The sequence below is a fragment of the Acanthisitta chloris genome, unplaced genomic scaffold (assembly GCF_000695815.1).
Source record: "Acanthisitta chloris isolate BGI_N310 unplaced genomic scaffold, ASM69581v1 scaffold45321, whole genome shotgun sequence".
NCBI lineage: Eukaryota > Metazoa > Chordata > Aves > Passeriformes > Acanthisittidae > Acanthisitta > Acanthisitta chloris.
The window spans coordinates 1343-19454 of NW_008655194.1; the positions used below are offsets into that span (position 1 = coordinate 1343).

General features: G+C 37.1%; 1 protein-coding gene across 1 annotated transcript in view; it reads right to left on the minus strand.

Annotated features, from left to right (window-relative positions):
• Positions 1-1047: 1047 nt before the first annotated feature.
• Positions 1048-18112, minus strand: part of GABRA6 (gamma-aminobutyric acid (GABA) A receptor, alpha 6) — a 22640-nt gene continuing 5575 nt past the window's right edge. Inside the window, exons 6-8 of the mRNA XM_009083793.1 lie at positions 16466-16725; positions 6109-6372; positions 1048-1162 (exon numbers count right to left, since the gene is read on the minus strand). Coding sequence (XP_009082041.1) covers positions 1112-1162; positions 6109-6372; positions 16466-16725 — 575 coding nt within the window. The 3' untranslated portion in view covers positions 1048-1111. The remainder of the gene's footprint in view (positions 1163-6108; positions 6373-16465; positions 16726-18112) is intronic.

An 18112-nucleotide genomic window follows, 5' to 3' on the forward strand; every position in this document is an offset into this window, starting at 1 on the left:
CTTTGTGTGCTTCTGATTCCTCACAATGTCCATTACACCTGTGGTGATAAAGGGTGACTGTACAATAGGATAAGAGTGGACTATGAAATGTGAGAAAAAGTCTGTGACTGTGTTGAGAGTGACAAGATAGTATTACCTTTAAACTCTGAATATACTGACAGTGCTTTGGCTCTGGAAAAAAACATTTCTAGGGAGTTTGCTACAGGCAATTCAGTAGAATCAGCTGATGAAATGTAGCTTGTCCCTTAACTAGATACCCAGTCCTGCTTCCAGGAAGTTCCCTGCAGCTGGAATGTTGCATTTAGCTTGATGGGTAGCTGCATCTTTCTGTCTATTCAGCTCCAGACCTTGAAACCTCCCTGACATCTCAGTCCTGCATTTCCAGATCCTGCTGAGAAATTGCTTGTTATTAGCCTGGTGGTACTTCCGTGGTCACACACAACAAAAAATATGTTATACTATCGTAACTATATCAGCTAAAGCACACAAAAAGTAGCTTATATTTCCTTTTCTTTCCTTTCATCTCATTACTATCTCAAATTACAGATGAAAATGAAATTAAAATCAATTAAAGAATTAATCTTTTATCTTTTATAGGAGAATTTTAAAACATCATGGAATTACAGTTCCCTTTCATGGGATTTCCTTCCCACATTATTTTGTGTCAATTTCAAGTGCTGGAAATCAATGCAACTCCTAACCTTTCTGTGAAGCCATGCCAAGTTATACCATTTCAGAGTCAGGCTGATTTTAGCAATCCTTATTCTATGCTTAAAAAAATAAAACCTGTTATCGATGTTTTATATCAATATAAACATTCAGTTGTTTATAACAGATTTAGGACAAATGCCCATTCTTTCTTTTAACAATTGAACGAAATAATTTAACAAGAACTTCTAGAGTAAAATCACTGTAAGAAATCTTAAGAAAGTATTGTTAGAACCCTAAGAAGTTTGGTAGCTCTTCATTTGTCCAGATTTGCATCCAGGTGATGTCCAATATAAATATTCCCTGTGTGAAAACTGAGAGCACCTGTGGACAGACAATTTCTTTGAAATCTCTTCAACCCTATGTGACCTTGAATGATTTCCTTGAAATCTTGAGCTGTTCTTCAGTTGGGCTGAGGGTCATTTCGAAAATGCATTGCAGAAGGTTCAAAAAACTGGAAGAAGAATTCAGAGAGAAGTTTCAGCTATGGGTTAACAACTGTCAATGACAACTGAGTTAACCAACAAAACCATGTGATTCCTAACTCTCTCAGCAGACTTAAAATAGAACTGCATTACTAGGGAGAATCCTCTTAGAACTTGATGCTCATTACTTGGATCATCAAAGCTCAGTTGTTAAGTATGTGTCAATGACTGTCTCCTGAACTTTATTTTTCCAGTGTTTAAACTGAAACACGATGTAGCAATACACACTGCAAGCTCTATGAATATCAACAGACTGAAGCTAAATACTTTCCCAATTCTTATTTCTTTCTCTGTTCTTATTTCTTCCTGCTTGACATTATTAGCATCTCATCTTCAACTTATTATGTAACTCTTTTTCCTGCCATTGTACTATGTTCTCTGCATACAAATAATATCCCAGAGTCAGCAAATTCAGTCCACTCAGTGACTTTGTATCTTCCTCTGCTCCCAAACATAAAAACTGGCCTCTGCTTATTTTTCAGCAGTTTATCACCACAGCTTTAAGATCATCTCCTTCTTTAGTTTAATTCACTCCATCATTCCATCTTTTATTACATGAAAAACTGTAGTATAGTGTTACATCTAAAAATTAAGACAGATAAATTTAGAAAGAAGATGTGCAAGATGATGTGAGAACAGCATATGCATCGTGAATGATATGGCAAAGGTAGAGAAGTACTTGCAGTCTTTGAAAGGGGACTCTTGCATTCTAAATCAAGCAAATTTTAAAATAAACTAAGTGTGCAATTCACCTACCAAGGCCACTGTCATAAATTAGTATTCAGCTCAAGGACTTGGCAAGATTTAAGACAAAAATCAAAGCCAAAATATGCTGTATGACAAAATAAAAAGCTGGAACAACTTTTTCTCATTTGTCAGAAAGGTTTGTTCTCCTTTCAAGAACTTCTCTATTTGGCTAATCTAGACAAATGTGTCTTGTTTGCCACTATATAGAGCTTCTTGTGGATGGCAGATATTCCTGTACTCTACAAAAGAACACAGTCTATGGAAACATCCCTGTTCTGTTTGCCATGTAGAAATCATGGGGATGTCACATCTTCGAACCTACCACCTAAATTAATTAAAAATTGACCTTACCTCTTAGAGTAACTCTGATGCTTTATTTCTTTAATATTATAAATGGCACAGTGATATTGCTATAGTTAAGCATCTGCCAGCATTAAGTGATAAAACCTTTTGAGAGCAAGGGGGGCTGATCATACAAGTCTCAGCATTTTCTGTGGTCTAAAAACTGGCATATGTCATATTAGGTTCTAACCAGATGCTGTCTAGCAAAATACAAGCAGAGAACTGTATTAACTTAATTTCTCTACTTTTACCAATGTAACAGTTGTCCTGCAATGCTATTGCTACTCCACAATGAAAATCAGTTTGCATTTAAATACCTCAGGTATCACGTTGCATGGTGGATCACCGCTACTGAATGTCTTTTCACTTGTTCCAATGGAGAATATAACACTTTATTTAAATATTAAGATCAGAATATAACTTTATCCCCATTCATGTAGAAAAAACATTCAGTTAAATCACTTAATTTCAACTGGAATTAAAAAAATTTTAAAAAATTTCTTTCCTTCAGAGAATGCTGCTATTTTGCTTTAAAATTTAGCAAAATAGTAATTTTGTAATGATAGTTTGCTACTAAGCTTCCTGGTTGGCTAAGCTTGACCGGTTCAGTATGTATGGAGGTACAAATAAGGAGCTCAGCCTAAGATACTCTCACTATCTCACTATCTGTCCAGCCCTGGCTGCTCATAACTGTGAGGGTGGTTAGGCACTGGCATAGGTTGCCTAGATCCCTGAAAGTGTTCAAGACAAGGTTGGATGGGCTTAGAGTGACCTGATCTAGTGGAAGCTGTCCCTGCCCGTGTGGAACTATATGATCTTCAAGCTGCCTTTCAATCCAAACCAGTCTACAATGATAACATTCAAATGTTTAAAGGCATACATTTTATAAGAAACACCTTCTCCATTATACAAACTTTCAAATCCTAAAATTTCTGGGTAATTAACATACTTTTAGTTTACATGTATAGTAAGAGAAAGGGTGATAAACCAGAAGAGAAAATTATTAAAAGGAAGGGGATGAAAAAGGTACTCGAAGGAGCACTTTGAAAAGTACTCAATCCCCAAGGTTCTCATACATCTTACCAGATAAAAAACACAGAAATGGCTTCTTCATGTCTGTACATATGGCCCATTACTTAAGCCATAAGAAAACAGTTCAGTAGTGCACAGAACTAGTACCAAACAGCTTAGGAAAGAGCTCCTCATTTAATGACCTCTGTGTCATTACATCATCAAGGCTGCTCATTCCAGCTGATGTTCTGAATCCACAACATGAAGTAAAAAACTGTTCTTCAGTTCCTTCAAGTCAAAGGAAGAGTGTGGCCAGAAGATAGAGTTGCAAATTACCTTTGATTCCAGTGCTCATAGCTTGCTTTTACAAACAGATCCATGACATGATTTATTCTGTATGTCCCCCCACAGACAGTAGGTAGCTGTTCAGTTTAGGACTCTCCACAGCGACAGACTTTGGTGAATGACATTCTGCATTGCAAACTACACTGATCAAAATCCTAGAGAGCTGCACTACAAGAACTAGTGAATTTGGTTATTTGACTTAATTGATTAGATTTTTTCCCCATGTTGGTTTTTTTTAAACAAAAGCCAAATGAACTCAAAAAAAAAAAAACTGAAAAAAGAAAAGCTAATATAAATGAAATACTGCACAAAACACACTTTTTAAATTGAATTAGCTGAATAATACTGTAACAATATTTAATCTATGGAGTTGAGGGAGGCAGAGATTAAGCTGAACTGCCCTTGAAGCATGCCATGTTTTGCTCACCTAACTTCTGTATCTCCTCTGCTTGAATGGAAAGGCTTACATATCTCTAATATTTTTTTTAAGCAAAACCAATCCTGATTTTCCTTGAAAGTAGCAACTGGTAAAGTGATATAACATATTGAATTAGATACCTAGCAGTGTATATCACAATCATTATTAGTTACAACTGGGTACACAAACGAGGAAAATGTAATTTATGAAGAAAAGCTTGATTGACATTTTACATAATTGTTTACATTCTTCATAACTCAACACCCCCAGCTGCCAATGCTGTTCTGTCTTCTAAATCTTGTGCTGAATTTCTGTCATTCTATAATGCTACTACAGAACATAACTTCTGAGCTTCTGAGCATGTCTCTGAGCTTGCAAAGGGGCGTTTAAAAATATTTGTAGTCAGCACTTTGTCCTAGACTTTGGAAGTATTTTAAAAGCCTGGTTCTAATGCAACTATTAATATATGAGGTTTAGTGTAAATATTTCATCACTACCAAGGGAAATGGGAACTATGTTCCAAGTATTTCTAGATCCAAAATATGAATGGTTGAATGGAATCACTGGAGTCATGGCAAGCTACGCAAGCTGAGGAACTGGCCTGTGAACAGAAGCTGTAGTGATTATACAGGAGCTTTTTTGACACTTCCCTTCACTGATTGAGATAAGTAATTCGCACACATAGTCAATATTTTAACAGCAGGATCAGTAACGCTGGCACAAATGCTGAATTTAGCACTGGGCAGATTTGGAGCAGCCAGGAGTTGGCAGCTGTGACCTCTTGAGAGAGACATCTGCAGGAATGTTTGTAAGAGACAGTGCCTCCTACCTTCCTGCCCTCCTGATTCCATAGAAGCTGCTTGGCAGCACACTCCAACTTTGAGAGACAGCATTTTCCAGATTATACTAGTAGCACAAGTCAGCAAAATTGGAGGCTGGTAACGTGTGCTTGAAACAGAGGCAATGTGCCACCGTTGAGCTGATCGGCACTGTCTTGTTTCCTTTGCACTGCAACATTTCTTGGCTGCCCATGAGATTTCCCTCAGCCTGCTTTACCTCTCATCTGGGAAATCAAGGTACATCCTGATCACCACTCATACCAGATTGCCAGCCTCTGTTTTTATTGATGTAGGGACTTGTGCATTCAGTGCTATCTAAATACCATCGTTATGTCTCTAGCTGTCCTAAATAAAGCTAAATATACCAATCATATTGACTGCAATGTACAGTGAGATCCAAAAACTATGGCAATGAGGCAAATGAATATATTTTTTACCAAGGAAATGGCACACCATTAACTGCATTTAGGCAAAAAGGGAAAAAATCGAGATTTAAAGCATTAAAGTTTAGTGACTAATCACTGACTGATTATTCTAGACATGTCCAATTTGCAGGGCACATGTCTCTTCTGGACTTCATGGATATCTAAAGACGTGCTCACGTTCTGCCTGATTCAAACAAACTTAAGCAAAGAATTTAGCAGCTTTATCAGCATAAAACTGTTCACTTATATGAAAAAAAACCACAAAACCAATGGGAAAAATCAGTATTAAAATGTATAAAACCAGGGACTCTTGATTCCCAAACTTTATACTGCAGTTATTAATCCTTCATACTATGAATAACAAACTTTGTTGGGGAGACTTATCTTAGTACCTCATTGAACAAACCTTAGGAGATATTAAAGTTCTTATCTCCTTCCCTGCATTGATTCAACAGATAATTCTACCTTTCCTTACTTCAGGTAGGTAGATTAGAAATAGGAGATTTAAGATTAGTTGTTTGCTGAGAATGACATCATATATTGTCTTACACTGTGTGTTCTGCTCAGTGCAACATGGCTTAGAGATAAGTGTTTAGTTTTCCCCTCCTCAAATAGCCTTTCTGCATTGTACTGAGTGCCACAGCTGATTTTTTAGAGAAAGTATCCTAGGATTCCTCAGAAAGGATTGATTAATTGGAGTTGCAAGAGTAAATGAACAACTGAAATAATATTTGCCAAGTAAACATATTACATATTATAAACAAATATTCAGAAAATCTACTACTCACTTCCATAGTGTCTTTGGAAAGATAAACCACCCAGTATACCAGGTTGAATCCTGCAAATGCCACTGGGAAGAGGATCCTAGAATACTGGTCTATTTTACTTGCTCCTCCAATAGGCGGTGGTTGTGGTGGTGGGGCTGGTGGAGGAACAGACACTGTTTGACACTGGGATCCACTGTTTGATATTATGCTGGCTTCAGGAGACTGGTCTGCCTGAGATGCTATGGAGTTTACTCGCTTCTTCAAGTTACAGTTGGAGTCAGAATGCTGTGGAAGAAAAAAGAAAGAGGGGTTAAAAAAAAAAAGGTTGATTTTTGGATACAGAGTCTTAGGTTTTGTGATTATTAGGTTTCTTTCTGCCCTTTTACTCAACTTCCTGATTTTACTGTTGTTTGCCTGCTACAATGCAACCTAAGGAAATCACAAAAATAATGCAAATATACAGAAGTTTGTTTGTGCCCTAAAAGCCTTGCTGTAAAACCACGAAAGACTATGTTCTTTTCATATTTTTAACATGGTAGCAAATGGAAGCTGCAAGAGAGATAAAGAAAAGATGGAGCTAAAAGGAAAAGAAAGTAACGGTATCTAAATTGCAATATATTGGTATGACTGGAGTTCATGTAGATATGGATCAAGCTTAATCAAAAGAGCACATATGGGCTGGCTCAAGTGCAGTCCACTGATGAGTTTTGGTACACACTCACTGAATGGAGTGAAGCTGTCACGCTGTTATTAGTCCCCAAACTAGCTGCTGAAGAGCTAGAAAACTGCTGCACAAAAGGCAATGGACTAACTTTACAGGTGCTGAAGGCACAAATGCTAAATTGTCCTGTATTTTTTTCTAGGATGAAATTTCATTTTCAAATATGTCTCATGATTCCCACAGCACTTCCATGCATACAACTGAAGACAAATATACTTAACTGTAATGTGAGTATTTTTATTTTCATTTATGGTAAAATGAGACAAACTTACTTCCATATTTTGTGCAATATTTGTATCCAGGTCCAATTACTCTTCAGAAGGCTGTATGAAAACTCTTAGGAAAATTCAGCCAGAACTCAGGAACACTTAGAACTTACCTCTTAGTTACTAGGCTGACATGTATATTCATCATGTACACCTGCTTTATTTGTGGCCAAGTTGCTATTATTTTACTTTCACAAGAGCAGAAGTAACACATTTCTGCTTTGCAGAAATGGCTTAGGAGTAGGATCTACCACAGGGTCGAAGCCTGTTCTAATGGATATCAATTACCCACTTTCACAGTAGTGTCAAATGGGAGAAAATTTTCAAAAACCTTGCTGCTACTGCCATTATCCCAGGACTGCCATTAGTAACATGGATGTATGGCAGCGCCAAAAGATTTTTCTGATGGCTGAGAAAATACAGAAAAATGCCTACAGTGTTGAGTTGGGGTTTATTGTTTCGACACAAATACTGTAGTGTTCTGTTAATATGAAGCAACAGAAATACCTTAGACTCTACAAAGCAATCCTAACATACAGCATGTATTTGAGCTTGAGCCTAAAACTTTATCAATAAAAAATTGCACAACTCATTTCTTAGATTATTGATGAAAAATCTTGTGCACAAAATCACACAACATATGCAGGTATTCTTGGGCTTGAATAAACAGTTGTTTTGGTTAGCAGAACTAGTTAACTGAATGACTGAAGTGGATGAGGGAAGTAGACAATGTGAATAACTTGCAACATAGCAGCATATATACCTATAGTAAAATGGAAGAGTAACATTTGAATGGTTTTAAGGTAGAAAAATGCTGTTAGATAAGCAGTTTTCAAAGTCATTTTTTGGGAGTGATTTAGTGACAATCATTCACTTAAATGTAGCTCACTGTCAGCATTTTTGGGATTTATCTTGCCGGATTTCTAAGCATGGGAACCGATTTTAGTCAATCAGATAAATGACTGGGTCACTAAAAGGAAAAGAAGCATTTTCTGAAACACGTTGCCTATGCTTGTGCTTGGGCCACCATTTCCAGATATCAGACTAGCCTAATGCACCTGGTGTCTCCTGGATGACTTAAAAAGAGTTACAACAGGAATTATCCTTTCAGTGGTCAGTGTTACTGTCAGAGAATCAGAACAAGTGACATTACTACAACATGGTGCCAAGTTGTGCTCACAGATGAATGGTACCCGACTAACATTAGGGACAGATGGATTCCTCAGAGCTGATTTTAGTCTAAATAAAAGGTGAGGAGAATATTATCTTACTTAGAAAAAAATAAAAGGTACTTTTTCGGTATCTCTCTCTTACCTACTGCCCTTTTTCCTTCCCTACAAGCCATGACCACTTCCAACTTGCCCTCTCTACATTACATGATTGGTGTTATATTTGACTGGGCATTAAACAGCATTCGTGTTCTGGGGCTGTGCCTATCTGGAACACAGATGTTTGTTTTTGTATTTTCCAGTAACACAGCAAGCAACAGACAGATTTAAATGGAGGATGATCTACAGATGTGTCACAGAAACAGAAAGAGGGTTATCCATGTCCACTTGCGCTAATCATAATAATAATCCTACTCTATAAACAGACTGACTGAGCTTGGGCTCCTGCTTTCATTTGAGCTGCTGTTCTGTTTTGCCTGTCTGCTGTGCTTTGGACTGAATTGAACAAGTCGTAAGGTAGCTTGTTTTTCACTTTACTGTAGGATAACTTGACCTTTTCTAGAGTATAAGTGATTCCCAAAAATATAAGTGCTAAGGTTAATCTTAGCCCTTTGTATTTACAATAGTCTGGTATAAGGTGGGTCAAATTTTGCTCAGACATGAATGATTGTGCTGAGGTGATGGAGTTAATAGTAAGTAGAACAGATGTAGCATATGGTCTGTGGATGATGTTCAGTACTGAACATATTTAGAATGTGAAGGTAGTAAAATCTTCGCCTGAATAGGCACTTGGAATAGTGTAATCCTAGTCATTACTTTGTTTGTATTTATTAAATCTCACTCCTATAGAAGGAGGATTTTGTAAAAGGAGGATTCTCTCGATGTGATTTCATCTCAAGAAAAACCCTGAGTTGTTCTTTACACTGTCTTTAACACTCTCATGTCCCCATATGGTAACCCAGGGTCAAGTCTATTTTCTTGTATACCACTACTCAGCATATGGAATTCTAAGTCCAAATTTATCTCAGATGTGTAATGAAGATGTTTCTCAGTATGATAGCTGACTGTAAACCAGACTTGCTACCCCAGAACCACAACTCATATTTTTCATTGGAATTCACTGCTAAACCAAGAAGAGGAGGCAGTGAGGAGACCATATAATTTCTTATTTCAGTTCTCAACAGCAGCTGCAGCAATTTATCTACTATATTTAGATTTAACTTCTTTTGACAAAGATTACCTACAATAACCTCATGAAACACTAAAAAAACACAGAGAGAAAAGGGAAATGAAGAGCCTATTTTGCATCGTTCACAGAGCCAGTCACTCAGATAGTAAGGACTGTTTTACAAGTAGCAAGAACAAGAAGCCTGAGGCATGGCACACTGTGTCATAATGAAATAATGGATTTTATTAAGTTACTGAACCCTGATTCAGAGGAGCACTCTTGCACTCATGTGGAATGTTACTTCCATCAGGCAATTAAACTTGCCACTATGTATGACTACCCAGTGACACAGAACAGATTGCAAGTTCATTGTTTAATGTGAGATACCATAACACTGGACTAGACAAGGGCTGGTATGTATATGGCCCGTAAGGTATAGTCTGGCTCCTATTAAGCTTTTGCAGCCAAGCTATCTCATCCCCTGGAAAGCTCACAAAGCAGTTTCATCTTGTCTACAAAGCTGCTGCTCTCTCACAACTCGCCTCAATATCACTAGAATATGCTTATGCTCAGAATATCTCAGGAGGCTTCCAGCAAATTTCTTGGCTTCCAGATTTTAAAAAAAATCAGCATCTATAACCTTGGAGTGAACAGAATTTTGTCTGCTTTTTCTGATTTTTATGTGGATGCTAACTGTGATTTATGAATACACTTTGTTCTTATGTTTCTTTTCCTCTAGAGATTTCTATAATTCTTACTTGTAGAATTCTCTTCTCTGTTGCTTTGTACTGAAAATACATATTCTCACTATCAGTTTAGTTTATGATCTAACAGTGGCATGAGTATCTTATATATGCAGCTCAGATATTGGCTAACTTCAAACAAATGAATACCTCTATGTCCTTACTTATCTCTCTTTACCCACTTATGCCTCTCTTTCCTGCCGGCAATGCAGTAAAAAGAGGTTCATGAGAGTAAACCCTAAAAGTTTAGATAAAAACAATGGGTTGTTTCACTTTTTCTTTACAATTTATTGGATTAAAGACATTGAACCTTGCTGATATCACAAAACACACACACACACAAAGCCAACCCAGAAGCAAACCTCAGTGTCCATAAAAGGCAGAATGCTAAATTAAATATATAACATTCTTTGCCCCTGCTCATCTTATTAGTAAATACAGTTTGAGTAATTTTAACCACACATAACAGCACATGATAATGACTTAGCTCCCAGACAGGGAGTTAAACATGGTTTAGCCCCTACACCCAACAGTGTGATCTGTAAAAACTCTGCTAATCTATTGAACAATCCATATGCAGCATCTTGCAGCAGTAAAGTTCATCACTTTATGTAACATCTTCTTTTGGGCATGCACTAAGGTACCTCATTCTTTACAGTCCTGTGCACTTTCAGCATCTACCTCACGCCAGAGATTCATTATAACCCATAATTTTGACATTTCTTTGCATACGTGATCTGTGGGACCTGATTAAAAAAATTTATTGCAAATGTCTATAAACAGTGTCCTGCATAATTAAAAGGTGAATATAGTTTAGAAGGCATTAAGAGTCCTAGCTCTAGGCTTCTCTTTAGGACTTTTAAGTTTTCTTTGCTAGAAATATGAGGAATAACATGCAGATTTGTTTTGTCATGTGTTACTCTAGTAAAAGGATTAAATCATTTAGGTTAAATTACTTACTTGGAACATGGGAAAGCCATGTTCAAATTCTTTCTTAACCTTCAGGGACTGAAATTCACTTCTCAAAATATAGTCTAACCATCAGGTGAAGGTACTTAGGGGAGAGTCTGTTACCTTATTACTTCGAAACTATTGTGCTTTGCATGGAAAATCTAAAGAGCTGAAAGCATAAATCTAAAGGCAGAAAGCTTAACTTTTAAAAATATCTCATGCCCATTGTATTAAAATTGCAGCCTTATAAAACAGGTATGCACTAAGGAGGGCAGAGACTGGAACCCTGGCCATTCCCTTTGCAATGTGAATGTACTGTGGTACATTCTCTCTTCCTAACATTTATTTGTAGCATGGCAGAAAAAAAATTACAGAACTGGCACAGAGCCTTTCCGCTGTCAAAATAAGTTTTTCTGTTAAACAGATTTAAATGTTCAAAGTTACATTCAGCTTTTAAATCTATCAGTGTCTGTCCAGAACAATCCCTGTCGCTACCTTTGCTACAATTCTGCAGCATAAGTGTCAAAGTGTCTAAATGAGACTACACAAACAGCACTAGAGAGATTTGAGGTTTGCTCTATACTTTAACTTTCTTTATTCTCACTGCCCCTCTGCAAAAAAAAAAAAAAAAGAAGAGTAGCGGCATCAGACTTCAATGTTGACCAAAAAAAAAAAAGTCCAAATCAAATGAATCTTTTATTTTCCTATTTTGGTGTATGATACCAGCTACTTCTAAACATTCCTTACTGCCCTGCACTGGCTTTGCTGATCAGACATATATTTTACTTGAGCAGAACCAAATATTCGGCATCTACTTTTCTTGTTGGGATGACAAAAATTCAATATAATTGAAAGTTAATGTTCATTTTTAATAGTCTACCTGGTGATCTTCAATTGCAGAGGAGCAGGAAGGTCTCCCTAATTTGATTGGAAGTGCCATGTAAAGTCAGGACTTTAGTGCATGTAGCTGTTTCTAGGATGATCTCATAAAGGGTTGTTGATAATCCAAACAGAACTTCTCTCCTTTCAGTTACACTAGGATACTCATTAAACATACTCAATATATTCTGACACAATTATAGAGAACTAAATCCTCTCTCCCAGTGCCATACGGCTGCTCTGCAGTTGGCCAGTGCTGGTAAAGAAAATGAGAATCCTTTTCTGCCCAAGCCATGTTATTCTGAAACACGGGGACAAGGCTGTAGGGAGAAGGAAGATCTCCCAGAAGTATTTCACTGCTCTGAGTTGTTTTCTGTTAAAACAAGAGGTCTTTTAGAACATAACTGTAATCAAGCTGTTACAGGGTAGGAATCTTTGTCTTTTACATGTAGTCTCTCACAGGGAAAGGATGTCTTTTGATCCATGGGGTGTACTCCCTGACCATCTCACAAAGCAAATGCTGCACTCCAGACAGTATCACCAATTCCCCTGCCCTGCAACCTCCAGTATTGGGATATTCCTGGATAAAGGAAGCCAGAGTGATGAAACAATATGACTGATATAGAAAAGATTCATTTGAAAGGGATTAAAAAGCTATATGCCATCATGGGTTTTATATACATATAACGTATATACAACACGTTTGGTTTTGACATGCTAAAACCAGCTTGGCCACCGTATGACTAAAACCAGGTTTCTGTCAGGGTCCAGATGACTACTCAGCTTGTTGCCATCATATTTTGCAGTGGAACACCCATAGTTTTGTATTTCACACAGGGATTGCCTGCAGCTGACGAAGAGAGCAAGCCAAATTCTGCTCTCAGTTAACTGAGGTAAATAGAGAGGCTTTCCTGGAACCAGAACAGGCATGCTGAGCTCTCATCACTCAACTGAGCACACAGGCACCACTGTCTCTCTCACTGAAACCACCATAGTTCAGTGACTGCAGCAGAGTTTCTCTTACTTTCACTGTACAGCAAAGCAGAATTTGGTCTTCTGACATCTTTCTTTTCTGAGTGTACAAGTGTTTTGGCTACAATATGAAGACCTGTGTGAAAAAGGTGGGGTTTTATCTGAATAAAGCAACATTTTAAATAAAATTAACTAGACTGAAGGGGGAAGGAGACTGCTTGATGGTATTTCTAAATATTTTTGATTTTTTCTTGTTTACTCGGGAAACATTTAATCTGCGATTCAAAAAAAAGAATAATATATTCTGTAAATATGTTTATCTTGATTTTAGGCCCTTACTTAAGCAGCAGAAGCTTCTAACTGGCTGATTTATAACTCCTTTGTATTTTCCTTTATACCTGAACTGTCTCCCTGGCCTTCTCTTACACAAAGCACAGGGACTGTGTCATACAGAAAGTACTAGTTCAGACATCCTAAGGTTATTCTGACAACAGTGTTCTTCAGCCACTCTTCAGGCAAGTTAAAATAATAGATTATTAAAAACATACAGTCTATGTGATATTCTTAATGCTGCTACTGGTAGCAGAGTTTCATTGGCAGTTGTATAGCCATGAAAATTCTCAAGTACATCTCATTTTTTCACTTTTAGCTTTACAAATGGACTCCCCAAAATTAAGTAAACCTTTAAAGTCTTCATGTAAAAATACCATCTGAACACCTACAAATGCAAAACACAGTGGCTTTGACACTTCCTCCTATACCTGTCCCTTCATATAGCTAAAATTCTAACAAATTTCATGCACTTGAGAAATCACAAATAAAAATACTAGCATCACAAAATAAATGAAAAAAATTTACTGTGCTATCTAAAAGAGCAAAAAGAAATGAAAAAAAAAACCCCCACAGATTAGAGAAGACAAGGTACCAAAGTCTCCAGGTATGAGAGAAGGAAAAGATTTTTTAATATCAAATAAAGTGGATGGTTAAAAATATTTTAATGTAGAAAATATGGATTCTAATAGATTTTTTTTCCCAGTGATTTAGAAAAGAGCATTTTAGGAAGAGGAACAGAGTAAATGGGAAGAAAAGGCAAAAAGAAAAGCAAGAGAGATAAGATAAATTGTGAAAGGGGTAAATAATAAGAATTGGCCATTTTAGCAGCCAAAAAAAGAAAAATCTGGAAGGAGAAGTTTTGAAAGAATTGGGAGGCAAACAAAGAACACAAGTTGGGACATATGGGGCAACCAAGGGGAAATTGGAACATCAGAAAGGAGCTCCTAAATCTACATTAAGATAGAAACTGAGGATTATCCTGTGTGCCTTATTTAAAAATAACTGCCTTAAGACCAATAATGTAGCTATACAAGTACAAGGCTCAGTAGAGAATGATAGTCCTGAGGAAATTCTCATACACCCATGCAATCAGCCTCTGCTAAATACACTGTATTTAACATTCAAATTAGCTAGTTCAGGTCTGTTTCAGCTGAAATTATATCACTGACTGCAATACATCCAACTACATGACAACATACAAGTTCTTTCCCTCTTATCTTTGCCACACCAAAAAGCAAACAAACAAACCAAAAAAAAAAGAAAGAAAGAAATGAAAAAAGAAAAGCTTCTTAAAATCTGTTATCCTGTAATCACTCCTTTTTCCCAACATGCCTTTCTGGAATGGAACCTTTTAAATCCAATAGCTAATTCTTCTTTCTAGAAGCCATTTTGACTACATCATCTTGCCTTCAATTGTAAGTATCCCTTATTTCTGTGATCTCATTGGTTTTGCTTTTTCTATTACTGCAGAGGTGTGTTCTCATATAGAATTGGTCCCGTGAGAAAATCAGTAGTGGACTTACAGGGCTTGAAAATTAGCGTCTTGGACTATATGAGCTTTGAGAAAGTTCAGGGCTACAGAAATTTGTGGACACTGTGGGTTGTTTTAGGGACCAAGTCCACTTTGCGACCTAGATGCTATGGGGTTTACTACTTTTCTAAATCTGTATATTGTTGGCTAGCTGTAAATAACTTTCTTGAGTAAATGGTTGCACTGTGCTTCCTAGGTGCTTATTTTTTGTTTTTACTTGGAATATTTAACAAGGTAATATTTACAAAACAAGGAAGGTGTGTCTTCAGCTTGGCTCTGTGCTTGTTTATGGCTCAAGACCTTCATCAGAAACTTTTTCTTTTATTCATTTGTATGAAATTTTGCATTTTGTGCTTATCTTAGTCTGCAGTGATACAGAGACCATGTAAATCTCACCCACAAGTACTGGAGAAGCCCTGATCACTAGGAGTATGTTCCAGTGTATCTAGGCATAAGCAAAGGGTTATTTTTTGGAACTGTTGCTTTATTGAGACTGGGGAGGTGGTGTAGGTGCCTTTGTAGCATCTGCTGTGGATTCACCAGCAGCAACACATGAAAATAAATGCATTTCTTTCCTATGGCTTACAGTGTCTTCATTTTTTCCAATATTATTAACATTGTAAGAAAATACAATATGGTTTACAAGCATAATCCTTCCCAGCTGAAGTGAAGAGCATTTGTTGCTCAGCTCCAGTGAAGGACCAGCAGCAAGATACTGTGGAGCTTTGATTTCACTATTATATGGAACTTACCAATTATGAATTTAAGGGCTTGAATATACCTAAATGTTTTAACTTTAACTGCTGTTATAAGAAAATGTGGTAAAATTACTATATGGTGGGTAAGGTGTTGCCCTGATATGGGCAACACTTCAATTGACTTCTCTATTTAATTACAGACTCAGAGGTTTTGCAAAAGGTCATTCAAAAACTGTTATTCCTCTAAAAATGGAAATTGTGGTGGTAGTAAAACTGGTTTTGAAACAGGAGGGCTATAGCAATAAGTACATAAACATATGTTCTGAGACAGCATTCATTACTTAGCCTGAGATGTAAGGAATAATATTTACAAGCAATTCTGACATGCTGGGTTTGATACTAGAAAGACTTCCTGTCTTTCCCATCTACTAAAATCTATCTTTAATTTATGTTTTTTCCCCCAAGCTTCCACCAACACAGATTTTTATAAAAGTAACAGATGCCAAGTTTATGTAAAGGCTAATTACCCATCTTCCAGATGACCCACTTATGGTATGTACCCATGTACTACAGTGATCCCCTAATCATCTGGCCAATGCACATGTTCATTCCATTGTACACTGTCCTACAAATTCTGCAGACCTACTGAGGACCACAGTTGCCTGACCACAGTGCCTACAGCATTGCTCAAGAGAAGTATTATGGCTTTCTGTAAATATCTCACCAAATAAACATCTCTCTAGTAAATCATATCTCAAATTCAAATAAACAGTACGAATAAATGAAGTCTTTTCATTTTCTGCTATAAGAACAATGCCTTTGATAAATAGGCATGATTTGGTTGCATAATCTGTTTCAGGTTAAGATCACTTTAATATTGTTTTGCATTCACTTCTTGAGCTGCTTCTTCCTATATGATGCTTATTATCAGAAAAGCAAGCAATTACCGAGACAATTTCGTCCTCTGCCGGTACAGTTGCTGCTGATAGTGCTGCTGCCAGTGCTGCTGCCCTGGCTGCCTTCCTCATCGCTCTCTGAGTCTGAAGATTGGTAAAGTAGTTGACAGCTGCAAACTCAATAAGTGCAGAGAAGACAAAGGCAAAGCACACAGCTATGAACCAATCCATGGCGGTAGCATAGGACACCTTGGGCAAGGAATGGCGTGCGCTGATGCTCAAAGTGGTCATTGTTAGAACTGTAGTGATTCCTTGGAAAAAAGAAAAAGAAAATGGGGGCATTAGAACTTGGCTTCATCACTGCTACTCTGAAATTCACATAAATGAAAAAAAAAACCCAACACCATTTTGGTTTTAGCTGTCACCCTACGTACCATCTCACCAACAAGACTGCTAAGTATTTTGTATTCTTCAGTAACTCGTGTATACTGGCTTCAGCATCTAAAAGCTCAGAATAAATTTCCTTAATACTACACTGAGCAGAAAGTTAAGATATTCTACATGGTGCAGCTTCTTAGACTTGCGATAAACATGGGTATAATAAAATTCAGGCTCAAAATATGAAGGATACTTTCCTTGAGGGATGTTTGGCAGAAATCTAGATTCACATCCTGTGATTCCCCAGCAGTGATCCCCTCTTTCTCCTGTTGTTGTACAAGATAGATCATGGCTTACAGAGCTCTCACTGAATCAATCAAATTCTGCCTTATAAACAGCTGGAGCCTCTGATCCAAATATTTCAAGTACTAAGAGTTTGGTCCCCTGAGCTGTTGCCTTTAATCACTGGATACATTTTTTAAGATTCACTAACAGTATCTTGATTTGAAAGCGCCTGTAGTTACAGATATGGAAGGACAGAAAAGCTGCTTCTCTAGAGCTGCTTATCTATTTTCACACAACAAATCTGGTCATGTAGCTCATGGGCCCCATGGTGTTCTTCACATGAATTCATGAATTTATTCTTTCTGTTTTGGAGTGTACAGCATTAATAATGTAGGAAATATACTTACTTCCCACTGCTGCCTGATACAAGCAAAAAGTAGAAGAACAAACTCATTCATTAACATGTAAGCCTCTGTGACTCATATTTACTTATAATTATGCCAGCTAGAATGTGAAAACTGCAGGTATTTAAAGACAGCAAGGTGGAGAATATCCTCTTCTGCTCTTTTCTGCAGTTGGGAAAGGGTAGGTGGGAAAGTAAAAGATGTTATAATGTCTTGTTGTGATGATGAATCAATATGCTATGAATGATGCTCAGTGGAAAGGATGCAGTGTCATAGCATATTGCAGCATCCAGACAGGGTGACTTGATTATTTTCAGAGTTTTTCTGCAACTCTTTCACATGACGCAGCTTGCCAGCTGTCTGAGGTTAACTACATCCCAATGTCATTACTTAATGTGTTTTAATGAAATACAAATAGGAGATGGTATAAAAATACGTAGGACCTCTGCTGCTCTCAAATCTGCCAGACTCATTTCATAATATGAATACAAGCATGCTGAGCTATATTTCAATTTCAAAGGTCCAGAATGAACTTTTCAATATGATGTGTGATTAGATTAGAATCTGTCCATGTGCTAGTTAGTAATAAAACTGATATATTCTGTGTCTGAATAAAAACTTATTGCAGCAG